At 44.0% G+C, this 19,485-nt stretch overlaps 1 protein-coding gene across 7 annotated transcripts; it reads right to left on the bottom strand.

The window, feature by feature from the left end:
* Positions 1-1,261: 1,261 nt before the first annotated feature.
* Positions 1,262-19,310, bottom strand: slain2 (SLAIN family member 2). 7 transcript variants are annotated; one of them, XM_086047546.1, is made up of 10 exons: positions 18,569-19,310; positions 15,143-15,285; positions 10,882-11,079; positions 9,885-10,058; positions 9,449-9,790; positions 8,352-8,498; positions 6,167-6,238; positions 4,955-4,993; positions 3,999-4,230; positions 1,262-3,696 (listed from the first exon to the last, which is right to left on the bottom strand). In XM_086047546.1, exons 1-10 carry the CDS (start codon positions 19,018-19,020, stop codon positions 3,636-3,638), a joined length of 1,860 nt encoding a protein of 619 aa, XP_085903672.1. In that variant the 5' UTR covers positions 19,021-19,310; the 3' UTR covers positions 1,262-3,635. The 7 variants fall into 7 exon arrangements, with proteins under 7 accessions (XP_085903672.1, XP_085903674.1, XP_085903675.1 ...); XM_086047548.1 differs by having other exon boundaries at positions 10,909-11,079; XM_086047549.1 differs by lacking the exon at positions 4,955-4,993.
* Positions 19,311-19,485: the final 175 nt, after the last annotated feature.

The following is a 19,485-nucleotide window of genomic DNA, read 5'->3' as shown; positions in this document are numbered from 1 at the left end:
GGATAGGGGTGGTCAGCCATTGGTAAATTGCTACACATATCATATATCTGCTGTCTGATGGGCTCTGTATGCCCGCCTGTCCAAGATGGATGCCCCTCCCAATGCTTTGATGATACCTGTTATTCTTCGATGATGTCACTGCTGCAATACTAGAGACCGACAGAGAGAGAGAGAGCGAGAGCACCTATTCAAATAAAGTCTGATGAATGTGACAATTTTGAGCTGATGCCAATCTGCAAGCGATGCTGGAGATGTGCTCACATTGTCAGACGGTTTTAATAACAACACTCACGTCCCTACCGACTAGGGATGAACGGTTTTGAAAAATATAATTGCGATTTTTTTTTTTTTGCCCTCAATATTGCAATTAATATGGGATCTTTTTTTTTTCCAAGGTCCTCTTCCCATGTATTATTTTTAACAAACACAACCAATACATTCATATGTATCATACTGAACAATATCAGATTTACTATACATAAATGTTTTAATCTTATGATTTTGATTTACGCTAAAATAAAGGCAACTGAACCATGACTTCATATGAAAAACAAATTGTTTTAATCGACTTCAATCAGAGTTGTTAACTTACTTTGACTTGCAGTCTCTTAAGCATTTACTTTGACAACGTCCCTAAATTCTACCAAACAAGTGTGGCATAAACAGACGTCAGAAAGTCATAAATCCGATGACAACAATTAATGCAAACAAATCTGTACCTTTATTTATCATTTCACCTTTTCATGAAACAATGTCATGTCAACATGTGGACGGCACTGAACTTATTTTTGCAAAACACAAATGTAAAAGGGTTTTATCGAAGACTACATTGTATTTAATATTTGAAAAAATGGTCACTGGAGCCAAAAAATGCTTTAAAAAAACGTATGTGGGGTTCACTTAGGTCTTTGATGTTAATGACGGCACTTGTTGAACGCTTAAGAGAAACGCATTTTGCCCTCCCGCGTTAGCCATTCCCAGAAATTCCGTCATTTTTATTCTTGGTACGCTTTTACTTTTAATAGCAGCGTCCTCACTCGGTGGACTGAAAGTCACTCAAAGGACAACATGAGCACTTTGTTGAAGACGGGCAAGATAATATTCATGTATTGTATTACACTATATTGGATTTTTTTTTTCAAAATCAAAGTCGAATTCACAATAGCACAATGTCCACAAGATCAAACGACTATGTGTCGGCTGTTTTGTATCATTTGCAATGTGGTGAAACAGCAATAAAAAAAAATAGAAGAAAAAGATGAAAAGGTTTTTGAGCTTTTATTTGAAAAAGTGACTTTACACAGGGAAAAAAAACTTTGTCATGTCATGTTTGTGGCTCTTAAAAAAAGGTCAAATAATAAAAAAAAAGTGCCCCACAAAAGGTGTGGTTGCCGTTGTTGGTCTTTCATTTATTTTTTGCAACATTCTCTCCAGCTTCCCACCTTCCTGTCTGAGGCACCTCTTCTCTCTTTTTAATAAATAACTTTTTAATTTACACATTAGATATAAATATGAAGGCGTGTAGTCAAACTTTTTTTCCCTCCTCAAAGCAATTATAATAATAATAAATGTCATTCAATTCCATTACAAAAATAGGCAGGCAGGCAAATCAATAAAAGCTTTGCAAAACCATAAATTGGCACCAAAAATGAAAAGCAAAATAATAAAAACAGACACTTTAAAATAGAGGCACTAGTTTATAAACGAGCCACCACACCAGTGAGTACCAACATCGGCACACAAATATAATCTTTCTGATAACGCCCCTCTTTTTTTTCCTTTATTTTATTTTTTTAACATGGATGACACATTGAGGATTACTGTGGGGATTTAAGAAACCATAAAGGGGACATATTATGCTTTTAAATTATTTTTTGCCTCTTTTTTGTTTACAATTTTACACAGTTCCCAAATGTCAAACATATATGTGACGTGCTTTAGTCAAAATAGGCTAAGGATCAAGAATTACAGCACACTTTGAGCTTGTTTTGTCTCATGTGAATGAGCCCATGCTCGCCCCCCCCCACATGTGACGGCAGCACTTCATTACTTGACGAGCGGGTAGGCAACCTGAAGCCCTTAAATAATACATTTCCCATAATATGTCTCCCTTTATGTTCGTTGGCTGAAACAGAAAAAAGTCCAAAGTTGGCACAAGCTAACGAAAGGCCGCCTCGCACTTTTAGTGGCGGCAAAATGGCCGCCGGCGTCAGCAAAACAATCAAGGCTGTCATGGTTGAGAGGAAGGAAAAAATTGTCAACTTATTGTCGGATCAGCCTGAGAGCTTCACACTTGAACTGAAACCAAAAGAATTAAAGCACTTCAATCTCGAGTCGAGCCTTTGGAAAAGCAAAAATGCTTTGGAGCGTTAGCGATGGAAATTGAGGTTCAAACATACATTAGAAAACAAACAAAAAATAAAGTCAAAATACTGATATGGGCATATGGTGTGTTTAAAGGATCCTCCGTTGTTGGGACACATATTCGTGGCGTATTTTTGTGCTCTTTCTTAACCACCATCAAATGCCGCCAAAGTGCTAGCTAAAAGATTAGTACTTGTCATCAGTCACTTGAGTGTGGACTGTTTTTTTTTTGTGTGTCAAGGAAGAGAAGAGCTTGGGAATTTCAGACTTCCCAGTTTTCATGAATGCAGCATATGAAGCAAGCGCCAATGTCAGCAGTGAAGACAAATTGGCGTCTGTAATAGGAACATGAGCAGTGTCAAAACAATGGAGGATCCTTTCAAACCATTTTCATAAACTTGTGCATTCTCTATGGGTGCTTTTTGTTTTTTTTCTTTTCATGAGGAAAGATTGTTTTGCGTATGGCCGCCACGCATTGGTGGCATTGCGGAGGTCAGCTGGCTTGTCAGGTTGGACAAGGAAGACTGATGTCATCAAGGTGGTTGCTCAATGATGACATCATCGAGGTTACTCGCCATCGTCATCATCGAGGCATCTCGCCGATGTCATCGTGGCAGACGCACAATGATGACATCATCGAGGCCGTTCGGCAAGGTCACCACGAGTCGCTCACTGTCGTCAACGAATTGTCTCGCCGCTGCCGTCACGGACGTTACTCCCTGATCTCATCGTTGGGTTTCTCAATGGCATCATCGCCACCATTTCGATGATGACATCATCGAGGTTACTCAAGGATGTCATCAGGGTGCCTGCTGACATTGATTGTTTTTTTTTTGCCGACGTCATCTTCGAGGTTACTTGCTGATGTCATTGCGGCAGTCGCTGACTGACGTCAAGCGTCCTCAAAGATGTCATAGTGATGGTCGCTTGCTGATGTCATCATGAAGGTTGCGCACTGACATCGTCACAAAGGTCGCTTGCTGATGTCCTGTTTGAGGTTCCTCGCTGACATGTACGAAAGCGTAAAGAAGGCGAGGGTCAAAATGAGTGCTGTGGCGCCCATGGTAGAGAAGGCTGAGTTTGTTCTTTGGCGTTCTCATAGGCCTCTCTCCTCTAATGAATTGTGTCGATATCTTTTCTTTTTTTTCTTTTTTTTTCAATTCCTGGGACATTGTGACTGTTGAGAGTCATCAAGGTAGATAAAGTGCCATGCGGTCTGACTCCCCGCCAGATTGACAGTTTGAGTGGAGCGCCCTCTGCTGGGCAAGCAGCTAGTAGCTTTCCCTCAGGTTGTCTCTGGTGCCGCCGTAGATGCGAGGAGCAGGTAGACTTCTGGAAAAGGGAAAAGTCACATTTAACACTTGGGCCCTCCTCAGATGTACATCCTTGTACTACCTTTTGTACAACATAGTGGCAAAAAATGCACAGACTGCTAGAAAAAAAAAAATCATCACATTTGCTATTTTACAGTATTTATTTTAACTACTTCAAATATTTAGTTGAAAAATGTACTAAAAAGAAAATTCCTGCCACAAGCTGTAAAACAGCTAAAAAGATCACCAAATACAAAACTTTAGAAAGTGGAGAAAAAAAAAGCCTGAGGCGGGCACACGGGACAGCAGCCATTTTCCTACCTGCGCACAGGCTGTGCCAGCTTGCTGCGAGGCAGAGGGATGCCGCCGCCGCCGCCTCCTCCTCCGGCGCCACCCGCTGGGGCGCTGGGGCGAGGCAGGCCGCTGCGGGGCGGAACCAGGGAGCGGCCGGGCGTGGTGGTGGAGCCGGCAGGGTTGGCTGTGGCCTTGACGGGCTGCCTCAAGGCCAGGGGTGAGGGTGCGGCCGGCGCCCGCAGTTTGCTGGTCGGCGGAACTGACGGGGAACAAGAACGCAAGTCTCAAACGTGACGCGACAACGGCGGCGCCAATGTTTCCACGAAAATGATGAATGACGGGGATTTGAGAGCCAAGCATGAAAGATGTCTTCAATGACTACGGCCACCACGTTCACAATGTTTAGCAATGACAAAAAGTACCAAGGATAGATCTAACATGTACACTACACCTCAATCCAATCGAGGATGACTCCGCCTTTTCCCACTGCACAGTACTAGTTTGGTTTGATTCGGCATATGCGATTCTGCACCAGTTCACAAATGTAAATCTAGTCGAATGTTGTCTGTGCTCATGCCATAAAGCACTAAGATGCCACAAGGTGGCGCCGCAACCCTGGCTCATTGGAAACTAAGTCATTGGTGTCAAGGAAGTATGTTGAAGTGATACATCGTGAGTGAGAAATAATCTTTGTATGTCGGGCAGGTGTTGAGATTAGCCAGGGCTGTTAACGGGAGCATTACTGTACTTGCCTGGATTTTTTTTCCCCCAGATATCCCTCGACTATTACAATGGCGAGACCGGAAATAGCGCCTTGTGGTACCCGCTAGTGTCATTGCCGTGCAGTGGGAGAAAAAGGGGCCTTGGTGGAGGTCTACTTCTTGTGAGGCGTCAACACGAATGAGATACAGCACAAAGCACACCGAGGAGCCACGACAACGACGAGAACAACAACAGTGGCAAGCCGTCAGTGAAATACTCACTGAAGTCACCTTCGTCGCCAAAGCAACAGGAGAGTGGGACTGGACAAAGACAACACACACACACACACACACAACAGAGACACAAGCCTTAGGTCTGCGTTCAAGATGCCCGAGACGTGCGGCACCAGTCAACATTCTTTAGCCATAATCAACTTTCTGCCTCCTTTATGGCAGAAATTTGATTGGTCAGTTAAAAGCGACACCAGCGAATTCCACGTGGGGTGACGCGTGCACCAAAGACGAACCTGTTGGTGAGAATCTTGGTAGAGTGAACGCCCACCCCAGCCGCGCTTTGCGGGAACCGATTACAGTCAAAAGTAAAAGTGAAAGTAGTTTTTGGCCAGTATGCTCGCTAATGCGATTGGCGAGCCTCATGTGAAGGTTTGTTTTTGTTGATAACAGGATCACACACATGTATGTAACATGCCAAATTATTATTTCTTTGTGGCTGGGGGGAGGGGGGAGGAACACAGGAAAAAAAATATTTTCAGATGAAAATTTAGAAAACAAAAATGAAATCAAAGGGACAATAAATAAATTTCGAGTTTTACAACTCCAAATTTCTGATATTTTGTACAATAAAAAAATAACGTGTTACAGATAAAACAAAAACAAAAATCGCTTGGGAAAAAAAAAAACGTGTAGATTCAATACATGATTTTTGCTGGAAGACAAATGAGACATTTCATACTTAAAGTGGCCAATTGTCAACAGCAAATTTGAAGATGTCTTTATGTGGCCCTAAACCTATTTGAGACTGATTTAAAAAATTCCTTCACTCGGTTTTTTCAGCACATCAGGTTTTGGAGATATTTATATTAAATATGACCTATAAAAGTTTGCGCAACACTGATTTTACAGAGAGAAAAAAAAAAATAATAATAAAAAAAAAGTTTACTTCCTTCTGATTAAAAAAACGTAGCAAAACATTGTTGACCACAACTAATGAGAAAACTAAATTTGGAAATAAGCGCCATTTATTGGTCAGTGACAGCAAACTCATTCCACATTTGTTTTGTTGTTCCACTTTTGCTACGAATTTGGCCTTGGTGGAGGTCTGCGGTCGACTGACTGACACAGTTTAGCCTGTCAAGCCTTCTCTGCCCCCTTTCATATATTTCTACCGAGTAACCCTAACATCCCCTCAGCCCTTGTACTGGGTAAGCGTAGCCACAGCCAAGCGGACGTCGGCGAGCGTCCAAGCTGCGTTACCTCGCCGGGCTGTCGGGCTTTGGAGGTGCTGTTTGGTTTTGGGGGTGGAGTGTCTTGGGAGCTGAGGTGCTGCTGTGGACACACACACACATACACACACTGTCACTACACTGCTGAGTCCTGCCTTTGTATGTGTGGTCGCTTGCCTCTAGAGGGCGCCGCAGACAAACAAAATTTGCCAGCCTGTAGCTCCATTCGGCAGTCGGCGAGAGGGAGTCAGCGCTACATGCCAAAGCCAAGGAAGGGGTGGACCACATTTGAGCGATTTTTCCACATCCTTGATATCAAGTTTAAGTTCCACGTACTAGTACTCTCTTTTTCATCACTAGATAAACAATTTGGTGTATAAGTTGAAGGACTAGGGCAGGGTGGTGGAACCGCTGTAAATTACTAGTAATGATTTAACACGATTAAAGCCCACTTTTGGCCGAACGAAAACTCAATTAAACCTCACTAGAAAACTACTTTGCGACACTATTACGCCAAACTGGACATGCGTCAGACACTCATAACCTTCCTGGATCCGAGAGGTAAAACCAAAATGTCCACCAATAGTTTTCCTCACTAGTAACAATGTTTACTAGCATGCCAGAGTTGTGCTACTAGCGTGTATACATGTCATACAGTAATGGAACGCAGAATGAATTCTGTTTTTTTTTCTGTAGTCGACGCTAAGGTAACGATAGTCAAGTCGACTTTGATTAGTGCATGGTGCCATTTTTTATTTTTTTTTATTTCAAATTAGCAGTGCGCCGCCTCCAAACAGTACGCTCGCTCACTCTCCCCCTTCACTGCCTCGCAGACAGCCGCAAATTGTAAATATCGAACACAGATAATTGTAAAAGCTGCGGGGTTGCTACTACCTACAGTAGAAGATAATAACATACAATTTTAAAAAAAGTTAGCTGTTTGTCAGCTAGCATTAGCATTATATTTCAGGATAGACTTGGATAGTTCGCAAAATCTCATTTTTGTGGGAAAATATTTCGACGCGCTTGAGCCAGGCATCCATTTTGTCAATGCCAAAACACAACAACAAATGTGTTCTACTAAGCGCAGTGAATTGTATTACTAATGAGAATAAACCAGTATACGGATTTTAAAAAGGATATCAAGGATATGGAATAAGCGTTCAAAAGGCTTTCCAAAGGAAGGATTCTGATAAAGATGAAGCTCCGACAGGATAGAAGCGTGTTTAACAAACTGCAGCTTGCCCTCGGACGCCTGCGCTGTGCCACTTGTAACAGGAAGAAGGATTAAGAGCTCTCGGATTAAGAGGAGTACCATTATCTTCATCCCACGTTTAAGGATTACATCAAATGGATCGTTGAGGCTGTTGTGGCGGGATCTTCTAATCTCACTAAGTACATAAAAAAAAAAAAAACTCGCTGATAAAGAGACTAGAGGATTTCCTGGCGTGTGTGAGGAGAGAAGACAAAGCGGGATCCCAAAACCGATGAAGCGCAGCATCACTACCTCCTTCACTTTGACTTGCAATACTAACGAATGTATTAACTCTTTCCACCTCAGGATTTACAAGTGTTATTTTGGGACGGGGGGTTGACAGGTGTGAAAATGTCGACGGCAGTGTTAAGGATCATTCATTAATTTCCTACTCAATACTTTGGAATTTGTCATTATGGTAATTCTGAAGCAACAAATATTTGAACACAAACAGTGGCACAACACATGTAGACAGACGATATAACAAAACTCACAGGCATATATTCCTTATCCTCTGAGAAAAAAAAAACTATTTACTGTATATCTTATTGAGCCATTTGTAAAACTCTTCTCTGTGAGGGTCTTAATGTCTATGTTACATTGCCCCCTAGTGGCCACATCTTGAACCCTAGAAGGAATACTATGCAGGGATTGGAACAGTTCTCTTTCCAAAAGAAAGGAAAGGTGCGACAGCTATTTCTTGTAAAGTGAGCGGACTCACACTCTAAGCAGTCACCACACGCATTGTCGGGTGTTTTTTCCCCAAACTTGACTATTAAGGGAGGTTCACTTCTTTTTACACTTCAGCCACAACTGCGAATGATACCCTCAGCTCCTCCTACAGTCAAACGTGTTTGAAGTTGCTAAAAGATGTTTGAAAAAAGAAAGTTTGCCAGGAAAGACTTAACACAAACATGCAGACATTGTGTGCGTGTGTGTGTGTGTCTGCGGTGGTACTCACGAGCTGATTGGCTCTGGTGTCTGGGCGATCCTCCATTTGGCAGCTGCAGGTTGGACTCGCAGCTTCGACTGTTCTTGACGGGCTCCGGGCCTTGATGGGACGCCGCGTTGGAACGCGTGAGATTGGGGAGACTACGACGCAGCTTTTCTGCACAAAAAGATGACGACGACTTCAGGGATTTTTTTTTGTAATGCAGCACTTCCCAACCGGTAATGAGACATTTGGTACGGGGCCGCACAGAGGCACAAATTTGTCCCCCAAAACAACAGTGTTTCTTTGTGGAATTGTGTTCATTTATTCCCAACAGTCTTTTCTCTTCATTTTTGAGCATTTCTCTTGGCTGCACTGCTTCCTTGTGTGTTGGACTTTTGGTCCAATCACATTTAAGTCTCTGTATGTTACTATGTCAGTCTAATCTGTCCAGGGCCTTTAGAATCAGTAGTGCTGGAGTATGGCACTTAAACTATATTAGCAATGGGACTGTTTCAAATGTCTTTTTTTTTTTTTAATACATCGCACAAAGTATTTTTCTTGACTTTTGATTCCCAAACTAGTAATCCATCAACTTGCCGTGGGTGTAACAGGGCCCGACCGATATGGATTTTTTTTTTTTTTCTGATTCTGATATTTTGCAGAATAAAATTCAGAGAAGCGATTAATTAATTTGAAAAGGATATCATGATTTTTTGGGTCCCTTCATTCTTACAACAATAAAGATATGAATTACAGGCAAAAGATTTGTATGTTTTACAATACTTTGTCCTTGAGGATTTGTTTGACTTCACAACAGACAGAAAAATTGACAAAAATCGGCAGAGGGTTGGCCTAATTTTGGGGGAATGTTTGTCTGAATGTCATTATCTTTGTCTTAAGTTTTAATTTGTTAGTGTGTAAAAAAAAAAAAAAAAGATTTTTACCAATGTGAAAAGAGCTAATATCAGCCCATTAAATCTAGTCTAGCCCTAGCCTAACAACATAATGAGGTGATTATTTATTCATGTAGTTTACCAGTCACAACAGCTTCTGATAGAAACCGTGACTAAAATGTAGCCCATGACACCCAAAAACGATTTGCGAGCACAATGGATTCCACCCACCTTCGTTCTTGACCACGTTGGTCTGCGTGTCGTGACCCTGCAGCGAGTGGCGCGGCTGCTGCAGTCGGCTGATGGCGGGCTGAGGCGAGCCGCGGCCGTAGTCCACCGAGCGGGCCGGGGAGCGCGAGCGCGGCGAGTTGCGCGGGGAGGCGCGCGGCGAGTGGCGAGGCGAGGGGCTGAAGCGGCTGGCGGGCAGGTGGAAGGCCGGGTGCACCGCCTCCTCCTCGTCCTCCAGGCTGTGCGCGTCCAGCTCCTGGTCGCTGAAGGTGCTGCGACGCAGCGAGTGGCAGGACGAGCCCGAGCTACGCCGGGAGGCCGAAGCGGCGTAGTCCTGCCTCAGACCTGACCGCGCGCGCACACATGCACGCACGCTGTTACGCGCCTGAACTTTTGGCAGGTGTATTTTAGTGGCAGCCGCCAGGAGGCGCCGACTTACTCTCTTCCTGCATGCGCGCCAGAATCTGGACGTCATTGACGTTGTTGAGCTTGTAGGTCGTGGAAGAGCCCACCGAGTCTTCGTCCATCTCGGAGGTGCTCAGCTCGCTGTCCACCGACGACTGGGGGCTGACGGCCGGCGGGTTCCTTTCTGCCGCCGCGTTGCGCTGGTGCGCTGCGGAGGAAATACTTCTTTGATTTAAAGCAGCCGCGCAGGATTTCACTTTCGTTACATTTATGCTTCCAGCAAGCGGCGTATGTCTTAAGAAAGGCTTCCCGTTATTGGGGTGTTCAAGCAAGGGTTCGGGTTCCAAAATAGCTTTTCGGGGTAGAGGGAGGGTTCTATGAAAGGTTATAAAGGTTAGGGTTTCAAAATAAAGTTTCTAGCTGGGGTTTGGGTTTCAAGTTCGGTATTTATGGAAGGCTTAGGGTTTCAAAGTAAGGTTGGAAGACAGGATTAGTTTTAAGACAAGGTTAGGGTTTCAAGTTAGGTTTTCATGGAATTTTTAGGATTTTTACGGTTTCAAAGTTATGTTTCAAAACAAGATCCAGGGTTTCAAAATAGGGTTTTAAGCCAGGGTAAATTTCAAAACACAGTTTATAGCCAGGGTTAAGATTTCAAGTTTGGGTTCCAAAGTAAGGTTTCAAGAAAGGATTAGGATTTCGAAATTTGGGTTCTATTATGGATTTGGGTTTCAGGTCAGGGTTTCATGGCAGGTTTAGGGTTTCAAGCTACAGTTAGGGTTTCAGGGTTCAGGTTTCAAGGTAACCTGAGGGTAGGGTCTTGAGCAATATTTAAACTTTTAAACAAGGGATTCAAAGTAGGGACTCAAGTCCAGCTGTGGGTTTGTGTTATTACATCAGGACTGTAGACACCATTTTGTGACCTTTTTTATGTGGCGAGATTTTTCTCATTTAAAATCTGAGCCTGGGCTGGTTGACTTTGTTGCCTCCTTTTGTGGAATGGCGTGGGTGGCATTTCCGATTGCTGAGCATACCGCGGCAACTTTGTCCTGCGGTCGCACCTGCGTTGACGGGCATCAGCTGCTGCCTGACGATGGGCACCTTGCTGGGCGTGGAGGAGGGCGAGTTGAAGCCGCTGCTGTAGGGACTGCTGGCGGCGTTCGGGCTGTACGGGCTCCCGTAGCTCACCTGCTGGTTGAAGCAGCTCCCGTAGAGGCTGCGACGCTTGTTAGCTGCAAGCATACACACACGCGTCTGAATTTTGAGGAACTCCCACTATATATACATATACCGTATTTTCCGGGCTATAAGATGGAAATACCTATCCATGTTGAAAACTTTTATAATTACTGCATTTACAGAACGATTATGAACTGTAAATGTACATGTGTGTACCTGAGCAGATTCTTTCCTAACAGTGCCTTTTAACACTGCAGCAACGTTGCTGATTAAAACGGAAGAGAAGCAAGAGAAAATAAACAGTACTTCCCTTCATTTCACTTCCGACTGCCGCTCCAATTTGTCAGCTAATGTCCACCAGACTCCACCATCTATTGTTCTACTACATTCTACATTTGCACCTGTCTTGTTTTATGTGAATAAAGTCAGCCAATCTAACACACGACGTGCTAAAGCAACAATAGCATTTCACATCGAAACAACAGAACAGACGTAACATCAGCCAATGGCATTCATGTGCGCTTCAGGCACCTCTAGGAAAACATTAAATCAAAGCATTACAGCACCTAATGCAATAACCTAGTGCATGGCGCCCTCTCCTGTTGAACTCCTCAACCTGCAGTCACATCCAGTTAATGGGAAATGTATTGTATTGAATTGTACTGTCATTCCGGTTAGAGCGCCCCGAGCGGTGGAAGAAAAAGCCACAGAATAGCCGCACCGGACTATAAACCGCACGGATTGTTAAGCGATCGTAACCTGTTTGTATGTTTTGCTGCTCTGTGTGTTCAAGTGGTCAGTTTCACGGTCAACTTCAACTGGGAACCTTAGAGCAAGCCCGTTTTGCCTTTTATCTGGAGAACTGTGTGAATACAAGCCTTTTTGTTTCCTGAAAGTGATGTTACACGTTAGCCTACAAGGGTTCGCTGGCCTGAACTTGCAAATGAACTGAATTCCGCGGACACACTTCCAACATCTTATGGCAAGTGGAAGCTATTCAAGTCTGTGGAGCGCAACAACGCTGACAGTGTTGGCACACAGTCTGCTGCGGGGTGTATTAAAGTGTGTGTCAATAGAGAGCATTCAAGCGACAGCACAATGCGGGCGCGTGTGAGCGCTCACGTCCTAAGCTCGCGTTCCAGATTCCATGAGCACGTCCTCGCACACAACACCAGCAAGAGAGATCGTTTCCTGAAGCAGTAATTACAAGTACAAGCAGTTGATTTGTTCTCGAAATTCACCCAGTAGTACCCCAGGGAATGTTGATCAAAAAATAAAAATAAAAAGGAAAAATGCACTGAGACGCAGCAAGATTAAATCAAGTCTATCATAAGAGGGCACACAAAAATAGTCTCAAGGACCCGTGTCCAAATAACCCAAAATTGAACAGTAATTTGCTATTTGGAATGAATGCCAAGGTTCCAATTAGGGAAATCATCCAAATGAGTCTGTGGCCTTAAAATGCAATTTGAAATGAAATCAATTCATTCAATCATGTTTTCCCGTTAAATTGCGGATATAAATTGACAGTTTTTTTCTGGTTGGGTGGGTGTTTGTGGGAAACAAATTAGAGAGACCATTTCAAAAGTATTTCTATGTCAAGTTTTGGAACGTATCCCCCGCAACAAACAGGTCGCAGGGATACGTTTTGTGTATAAGGGCCGGACCGACTGACTGGATGTCCTCATACGAACCGACGAGCTGTCCGAGAGCTTTTCGTATCAGCTGTGATCGGTGTCGCTTCGGGGGAGAGCGCATCGCTGTTTGCACGGTCACGCCGCACCAGGACAAGAGAACCCTGAGGGGATTTCACGCTGACGAGGATGGAGGAGCTGGGCTCAGCGCTCCTTTTGCTGTCACGTAACACAATTGGACGCAAAAGAAAGGCCAGCGCCATGAGTTCGGGTAGAACCAAACTTCCGCTTCCAACAACGCGTCGCAGTGTGGCCAAAGGTAGAAACCTGCTCGGTTAATGCGCATTTTGCTGTTTTAAACCCGTGTTGTGGCGTACGGAAGCCGCATGCTAAGCTAGCGAAACGTAGCATATTCGTAGCCGTGAATACTACTACTACCACTACTTCTACTTCTTCTATTTCTTCTTCTACTTTCTTCTGGCGGTTGGCAAATACTTGCCGCCACCTTCTTCTCATGGGCAGTAATTCACCAAAAGTATTCGACAACTGCCACAAGAAAGTCAACACAATTAGGAAACAGCGATTTTGGGTGCCAGTCCCAGCTCTAATTTCTACAAGTTGCACCTGAGTTAAGTCGCAGGACCAGCCAAAACTATGAAAAAAAAAGTACAACTTATTGTCCGAAAAATACAGTAACTGAATTGAAAAAAAAACAAAAGTCTAAACAAAATAGAAATGAAGTATAATGAAATATTTGTGTATGTTACAGACTCTTAAGCAGGTAAGGGAGGGGGTGAGCAAAACAAGTATCCACTCACTCACGCTTGCGAGGCCTCACTCATACAATTATCTCAAATGTGTCTCCACCCTATGTGCGTGTGTGTGTGTGTGTAAACTAAACAGCGCCCTTCTATCGTCTTCCCTGCGGATTCCCCATTTACTAACACATAGTCCATGGCAACAGCGTTTCCAGGCGTCTGTTTATGTGAGCGCGCGCGAAGGAGTGTGTGTGTGTGTGTGTGCGTGCGTTTTGTGCAGTCGGCGGCGACACGAGGGATGAGTGTGCCGGAGGGTGACGTGATCCTGCTTCCACACCTACAGGAATGAGGTCACTGACTGTTGCTTGTCCTCTTAGTCATCCATCAGCGGACTGTGTTTGCACTCAGCGGTCATCCCGGCGTTTTGTGTTGTGAAATCGCATTTCATAAAAAATTCGATGAGATTTCAAAATGGGAGTTTTTAAAAGAGTGCTGCAAGAAACTACAAAGATCACGCCGCATTGAACGCATGATTCGGGACGAGATGCAACAATGTTTTTCTGGGCTATAATCAGATCATAGGAAATAAGTTGCTTCTTTAAAATTGATATGGAATCTGGAAGATTAAAGAGACACTTGGGTGACTTTAACATTGGCACTTTAATAGATTTGCATGTAAAAATGACATTAGTACTAAAATGCACACCTCAAAAGACTCTGTCGTGATTTAAGGACTTTTTTGGTGAATAGATTTACGACAAGGTGCCCCGCCCCCTTTTGGGGCGTGGCTTATGTTATGTTTTCGGTCTCAGCTGTCCACGTCACGGGAGGGAGCCAAGCGTGGTAATATTCCTCGCTTTGTCAGTTCTGTTGTCTAAAACGGCGACCGATCGCCACCAAAATGCAAATGCACATTACTACTCTTGTCCACTTCAACCTGTGAAAGTATAAAAGTGTTCTGCACACTAGTTTGGATTTAATGACATAAAACGTGATCTCATCCCGACCGAACAAGGATGGAACGCCAGGGGTGCGCGGCCATTCTCCTCATTAACAAGGGGCGTTATTCATGCAGTCCTTATTTCCTCATTTCTCCCAAATTTATTGATAAAATTGAAAATGACAACTCTTTTCATTTTCCTGATCAAAAAATATCTAAAATGAACTTGTTAGTGAAAACATGGCCATACCGGCCCCACCGTCCCTTTAACTACAAGGGTATGTGACTTTAAGGGGTGTGGCCTAGTGACATCAGGAGCTGGAGTTGACTTCAGGGGTTGTGGCCTACAGCTGCTCCTTGTGATCATTCTCATGTTTTATTTGTGTTTGATCCAATCAACAGCTGCCAGTTCATCGACAACTGCGGCTTTCCTTGCCCATGTACGAGGGCATTCCAAAACATGCTCCATTTTTTTCCCACTTAGGTGTCAGCATATCTGAAGCTCGCTCGTGACTACAATTTGGGCTCAGAACAGAAAGCTAAAAGAAAATATTGTCTACCGTAACCACTGTACAACCTTCGGCAAGAGCGTCACATGATGCATACCGCTGTCAAAATGGAAACGCTCAGTTTAGCCACGCGGAGGTGAGAATCCCCCCGCCCCCCAGCGCTCTGGTCGAGGGGCACACTATATTTAGTGGCGGTCAAAGAGCGGAAAAGGCACATCGGACGTGAGGGCAAGAGCAAGAGCAGAGAGTACAAAGTGAAAAATGCCGCTGTTTACCTGACATGGTGAGGTCCAGTCTATGGATGAGAGAGCGCTTGGCCAGCTCCATGTCCGGACTCGGGTTGTCCAGAGCCTGGCGGCACCACACAACGGGGCTCAGCGCCTTCTGCAGGGGACTGTTAAGCTTGGCCTCGTACAGCCTGAAAAACACACACCACCAAATGTGTATTTAATACAGACTCACGTGTGGAAACAATCTGGTTTTGCTATGACTTCGGTGCAAGTCAGATTCCTCCTTAGCCACAGTAACGATCAGCGGAAAATGTACTCGGTGGGCAGAACATTCAACATTTAATACAAGAGCTGTGTCCAAAAAAAGTTAAAACAATTTTTTTTTAAATCCATCCTGTGGTAAAAAGGTTTTTAATTTGACCCCTTCTACACCTTTTGTAAACCCAATTGAACTTCATAAAACATCCTTAAACTTATTATAACACACATTTAAAGTATTCCTTTACATAAATTTGCAAATAAGATGCAAAGCTGTTCTTTTGTCACACTCAGTTGAAGTTTAGCATAAAAATGACACAAAACAAAAAATAAGTATTGTATATTTAAACATCAAAATGTTCCAGCAAACTATTTCTAATGAAAGCCAGCTAGCTTAATGCTAACATATGATACAAAACGCCATTGACGGGCTAATGGAAATTAGCATAGATGTGATGATTACCTGAACAAACGTCTATGGCGCTTTGTATTGTGCGTTCGCATTAAGCTAGCAGAGTTTCATGTAAGCATAATCATGTGGGTGTTTTACAAACGCAGCATTTAATTCTTTTAACGTCATAGATAGGCTAACGGAAATGAGCACAGCCGTTACAGTCAATACACACCTTCGACTTTGACACACACGGGAGCGGCAACACATACAAACAGAGCGACTGTCACATTGCGGTTGCTTTTATAAATGTATGAGTGGCACTTCGACAAATAGGAAAGTCCTGGATTCCTGGTTCAAAGGTGCCACGCAAAAAGAAAATTGACTTTTATTTTTGTTTCCAACACAAACAGCACAAAAAGGGTGTCGGGACCCTTTTAGAGATGAGCAGAAGAAAGACGTGTCTCCACTAATAATGCAAATCACAGCCATCAGCTGTTAGTTGCGCTCGCAGCCGTTACAGGAAATCCCTCATGATGAAAGGAGAGACTGTCTGCACTCAAACCGAGATATTTTATCAGCGGGGATGATCCAAATCCAATCGGAGGCTAATTCCCAAATTACAGGAGTGGACGGCTGGAGACGGTTAATCTCTGATCGCCATCGGATCAGACGCACAAACAAATCTCTAGGCGGTTGGAAGATCCACTTCGGATTTTCTAAATAACGTAAACATCCTGTGATGCGATTTGACAGGAACATCTCTGTCCACATTCCTGAAGTTACATTCCAGAAAACTAGGAAATCACAACACGTAATCGTCGGAAATATGCCGTCGATAGTCTTGCAAGTGCGCTTTGTGTGTCTTGCTGCTTCTTGTGTGTTAAAGAAGCAGTTGTTTGAAGGGTTAGCATTAGCAATATTAGCAGTGAGCAATATTACATTCATGTCAATTTGGAAAACTGTACAATCGAGCCTTATTTTTCCTCAAAGTGATGTTATATTAGAGTCTCTTGTTTCTTGACAGCAAAAGAATGATGACAGATACTCAGGAATAATTTAAAAAAAATTATGGTTTAATAAGTTTAAGTGTGTTTAAAGCATATGGGAGAAGTGAAACTACAGGAAAAAAAATATATAGTCTCCCTTTATGGTGACGTTTTGTTGCTCCAGCTTCTGCGGGCGACTTGTGTTTGTTTTGCTGCGGGGAATTCTGAGTAGGAATGTAACCATGGCTGCCGGGCAGAAAAACTGCTGCGCTGCTGGAACGAGCCAAGCAATGTGCACGTGTAACCCAGCTGTAATTCATTCAACAAGTCACTTTGTGTTGCTTTAGTATTTTGTTTGTGTGTTTGGCGACATCATCTCATGACAGTGTTACAGTACCGTGTCAGTTTTCTTCTATTAAAGGGCATTTTGGTGATTTTTAAAGTGAAGAGCATTTGAGTCATTTTCATTCTTATGGACAGAAAAGGGACCTGTAAGTGACAATGATTGAGTGCACTTAAATAGAGCAATACAGTTACAAATAGTGAGAAATTACGAAGTACAGTACCTTGTTAATGTACTCAGGTACATTTTTCAGTTTGTACTTACCGGTAACTTGAGTCTCACTTTTTACACATTACTCCCCACTGGGGTTGCTTGGTATATGAATACTGTACTAGAAAAGTATAGCGATAATTTGATGTCAAAAATTAAACAATGCAACGAGTTTTCAGTAGAAGCACTTTTGCGCAGTTCGGCAGATGGTGAAAAGTTCTCCAAAATGAGGTTAACTGTGCTTGCTTCATGTTGTGTATTAGTCACTCCTGTAAAATATGTACAGTCTTTGAATGTGGGGAAAAGAAAAGTCAGACAAGAATGCTGCAGTAAGACTGTAGAGTACTTTGTTCGGCCTCCAGGTCCGCACAACAACAGTATTGCAAGCACGGAGAGACACCTGAAGCAGCTATAGAAGAAAAAAGTCAAATCGACCGTACGCTACGACTCCAAGTTGAAACGAGAAACGAGAAGTAAACAGAGCGCAGCAAAACACTGAAGCAAACAACATTTTCTAGTCTGTACCGTGTCTGTAACAACAGCGGCACAACCCGGAAATATGTGTACCAGTCTGTTAATTCTGCCACAACGTCAGCTAATTCTGGAACTAACAGACTGACAATTACTGTACGAATGGGCGTTTCGACTTGACAATATTTTTCGTCCGTTGAATCTAAAATTTGTTAAATTGGAGTCTGTTAAATCGAGGTTCCAATGTACACAGTATATCACAGCATTACATCAATAGCAATAGCATTGTACTGCCAAAAGTCCTTTTAGGCATTCCATGTTTTCTTTTCTGTCACTTAGTCACTTGATATACCTTTAGTGGTACCAGATAGTAAAATGAACAAGAAATTGAAGAAAACATGGCGGTCTCATTTTTTTCCAATGTTGTATATTTAGGGTGTGCAGCTCTCCAATAATAGACGATTATATACTGTATGTATCGCGATACATAACGATTCATAGACGGTAATTTATGTGGAACGATTTGATTTGGTTCAATTCGATGCACTCGCATCGAGTAAATCCAAACCCATACAGAATTGCTTGATTGTTTTATGCCTGTTTCATAAACCACGTTTAAAAATGTCGAATTGCCCTGTCAATTCTTCCACTTTTCTGTAAGGAATTCTCGGAAGAAAAGTTAGGACACTCCTGGTCTAGTCTGATTTACAAACAACAGGTTTCAGATCAACACTGTCGGTTGCGTTTGGGGGTTTTAGGCCCATGGTGCGTTCATGGACCACCACCCGGCAGCTGTCAACCCCACTCACCAGCTGTCGTCGTCTTCGTGCAGACAGTCCATGTCCTCCAAGTCCAAGACGTCCACCTGGTCCAGAATGGACGTCTCGCCGTCGTCGTCCGAGCACCGCGAGTTCCGGGCCGACCCGGAGGTGGCAGCCGAGGCGCCCTCGCTCTCGTACGGCCTCTTGAAGCTGACGCCGTCGTAGGAGAGGCGCGGGCTCCGGCAGCGGCGGTTCTCCAACAGGTCGCCGTAGCCGAACCCCACCCCGGAGGCGAAGCCGGCCATGTCACCCCCCGAGAGCAGCGCCGCCGCCGATGACGACGACAAGGACTCGTAGCCGGCGCTGTGGGGTCTGTGGTGGGCCGACATCATCATGGAGCGACCCCGGAGCTGCTCGTTCTGCTTCTCGAGCTGCTTCACCAAGTCCTGGAGCTTCCTCACCTCCAAGTCGGCGTTAATGTTCGAGTTGATGTCCTCCATGGTGGATCCCTCGCTAACCCTCACTCAGCGCCCCCCCTCCCCGGGGGAAGAAAAGGCGCTGGTCCGGGGCGGCTTCGAGTCGCTCGTCGGTTCCTTGGAACTACCAACCCGTCCGCGACGTCCTTCTTGTCCGCCGGAGAAGCGTCGTTCACCCGCGGTGGTTGTTTGGCGGAGTTAAAAAGCTTAACATTGTCTTGCGGGCTTGTCACTCCTCGGCCATTTCCACAACACACGTCACAACGTTTGAGACAGGCTCTGGCAGCTGACGTCACCACGGACGGGGGCGCGCACGTAAACCAACACCTATTTGCGCGTTCACGACAAAAAAAAAAAGCTCCTGTTGCCTCTCGATGAGAACGAATACTTTGTTACTTTTATGTTCTTATTGTGTGTCACTTGAGTAGAGAACAAAAACTACAACACAACATACGAAATTAACCTGACTTGTTTTTATGTATTCCATAT

This window comes from Filicampus tigris, chromosome 12 (genome assembly GCF_054856515.1).
Source record: "Filicampus tigris isolate MCC_2025a chromosome 12, RoL_Ftig_1.0, whole genome shotgun sequence".
In the NCBI taxonomy this organism is placed as follows: domain Eukaryota; kingdom Metazoa; phylum Chordata; class Actinopteri; order Syngnathiformes; family Syngnathidae; genus Filicampus; species Filicampus tigris.
This window is presented reverse-complemented; position numbering and strand designations above follow the sequence as displayed.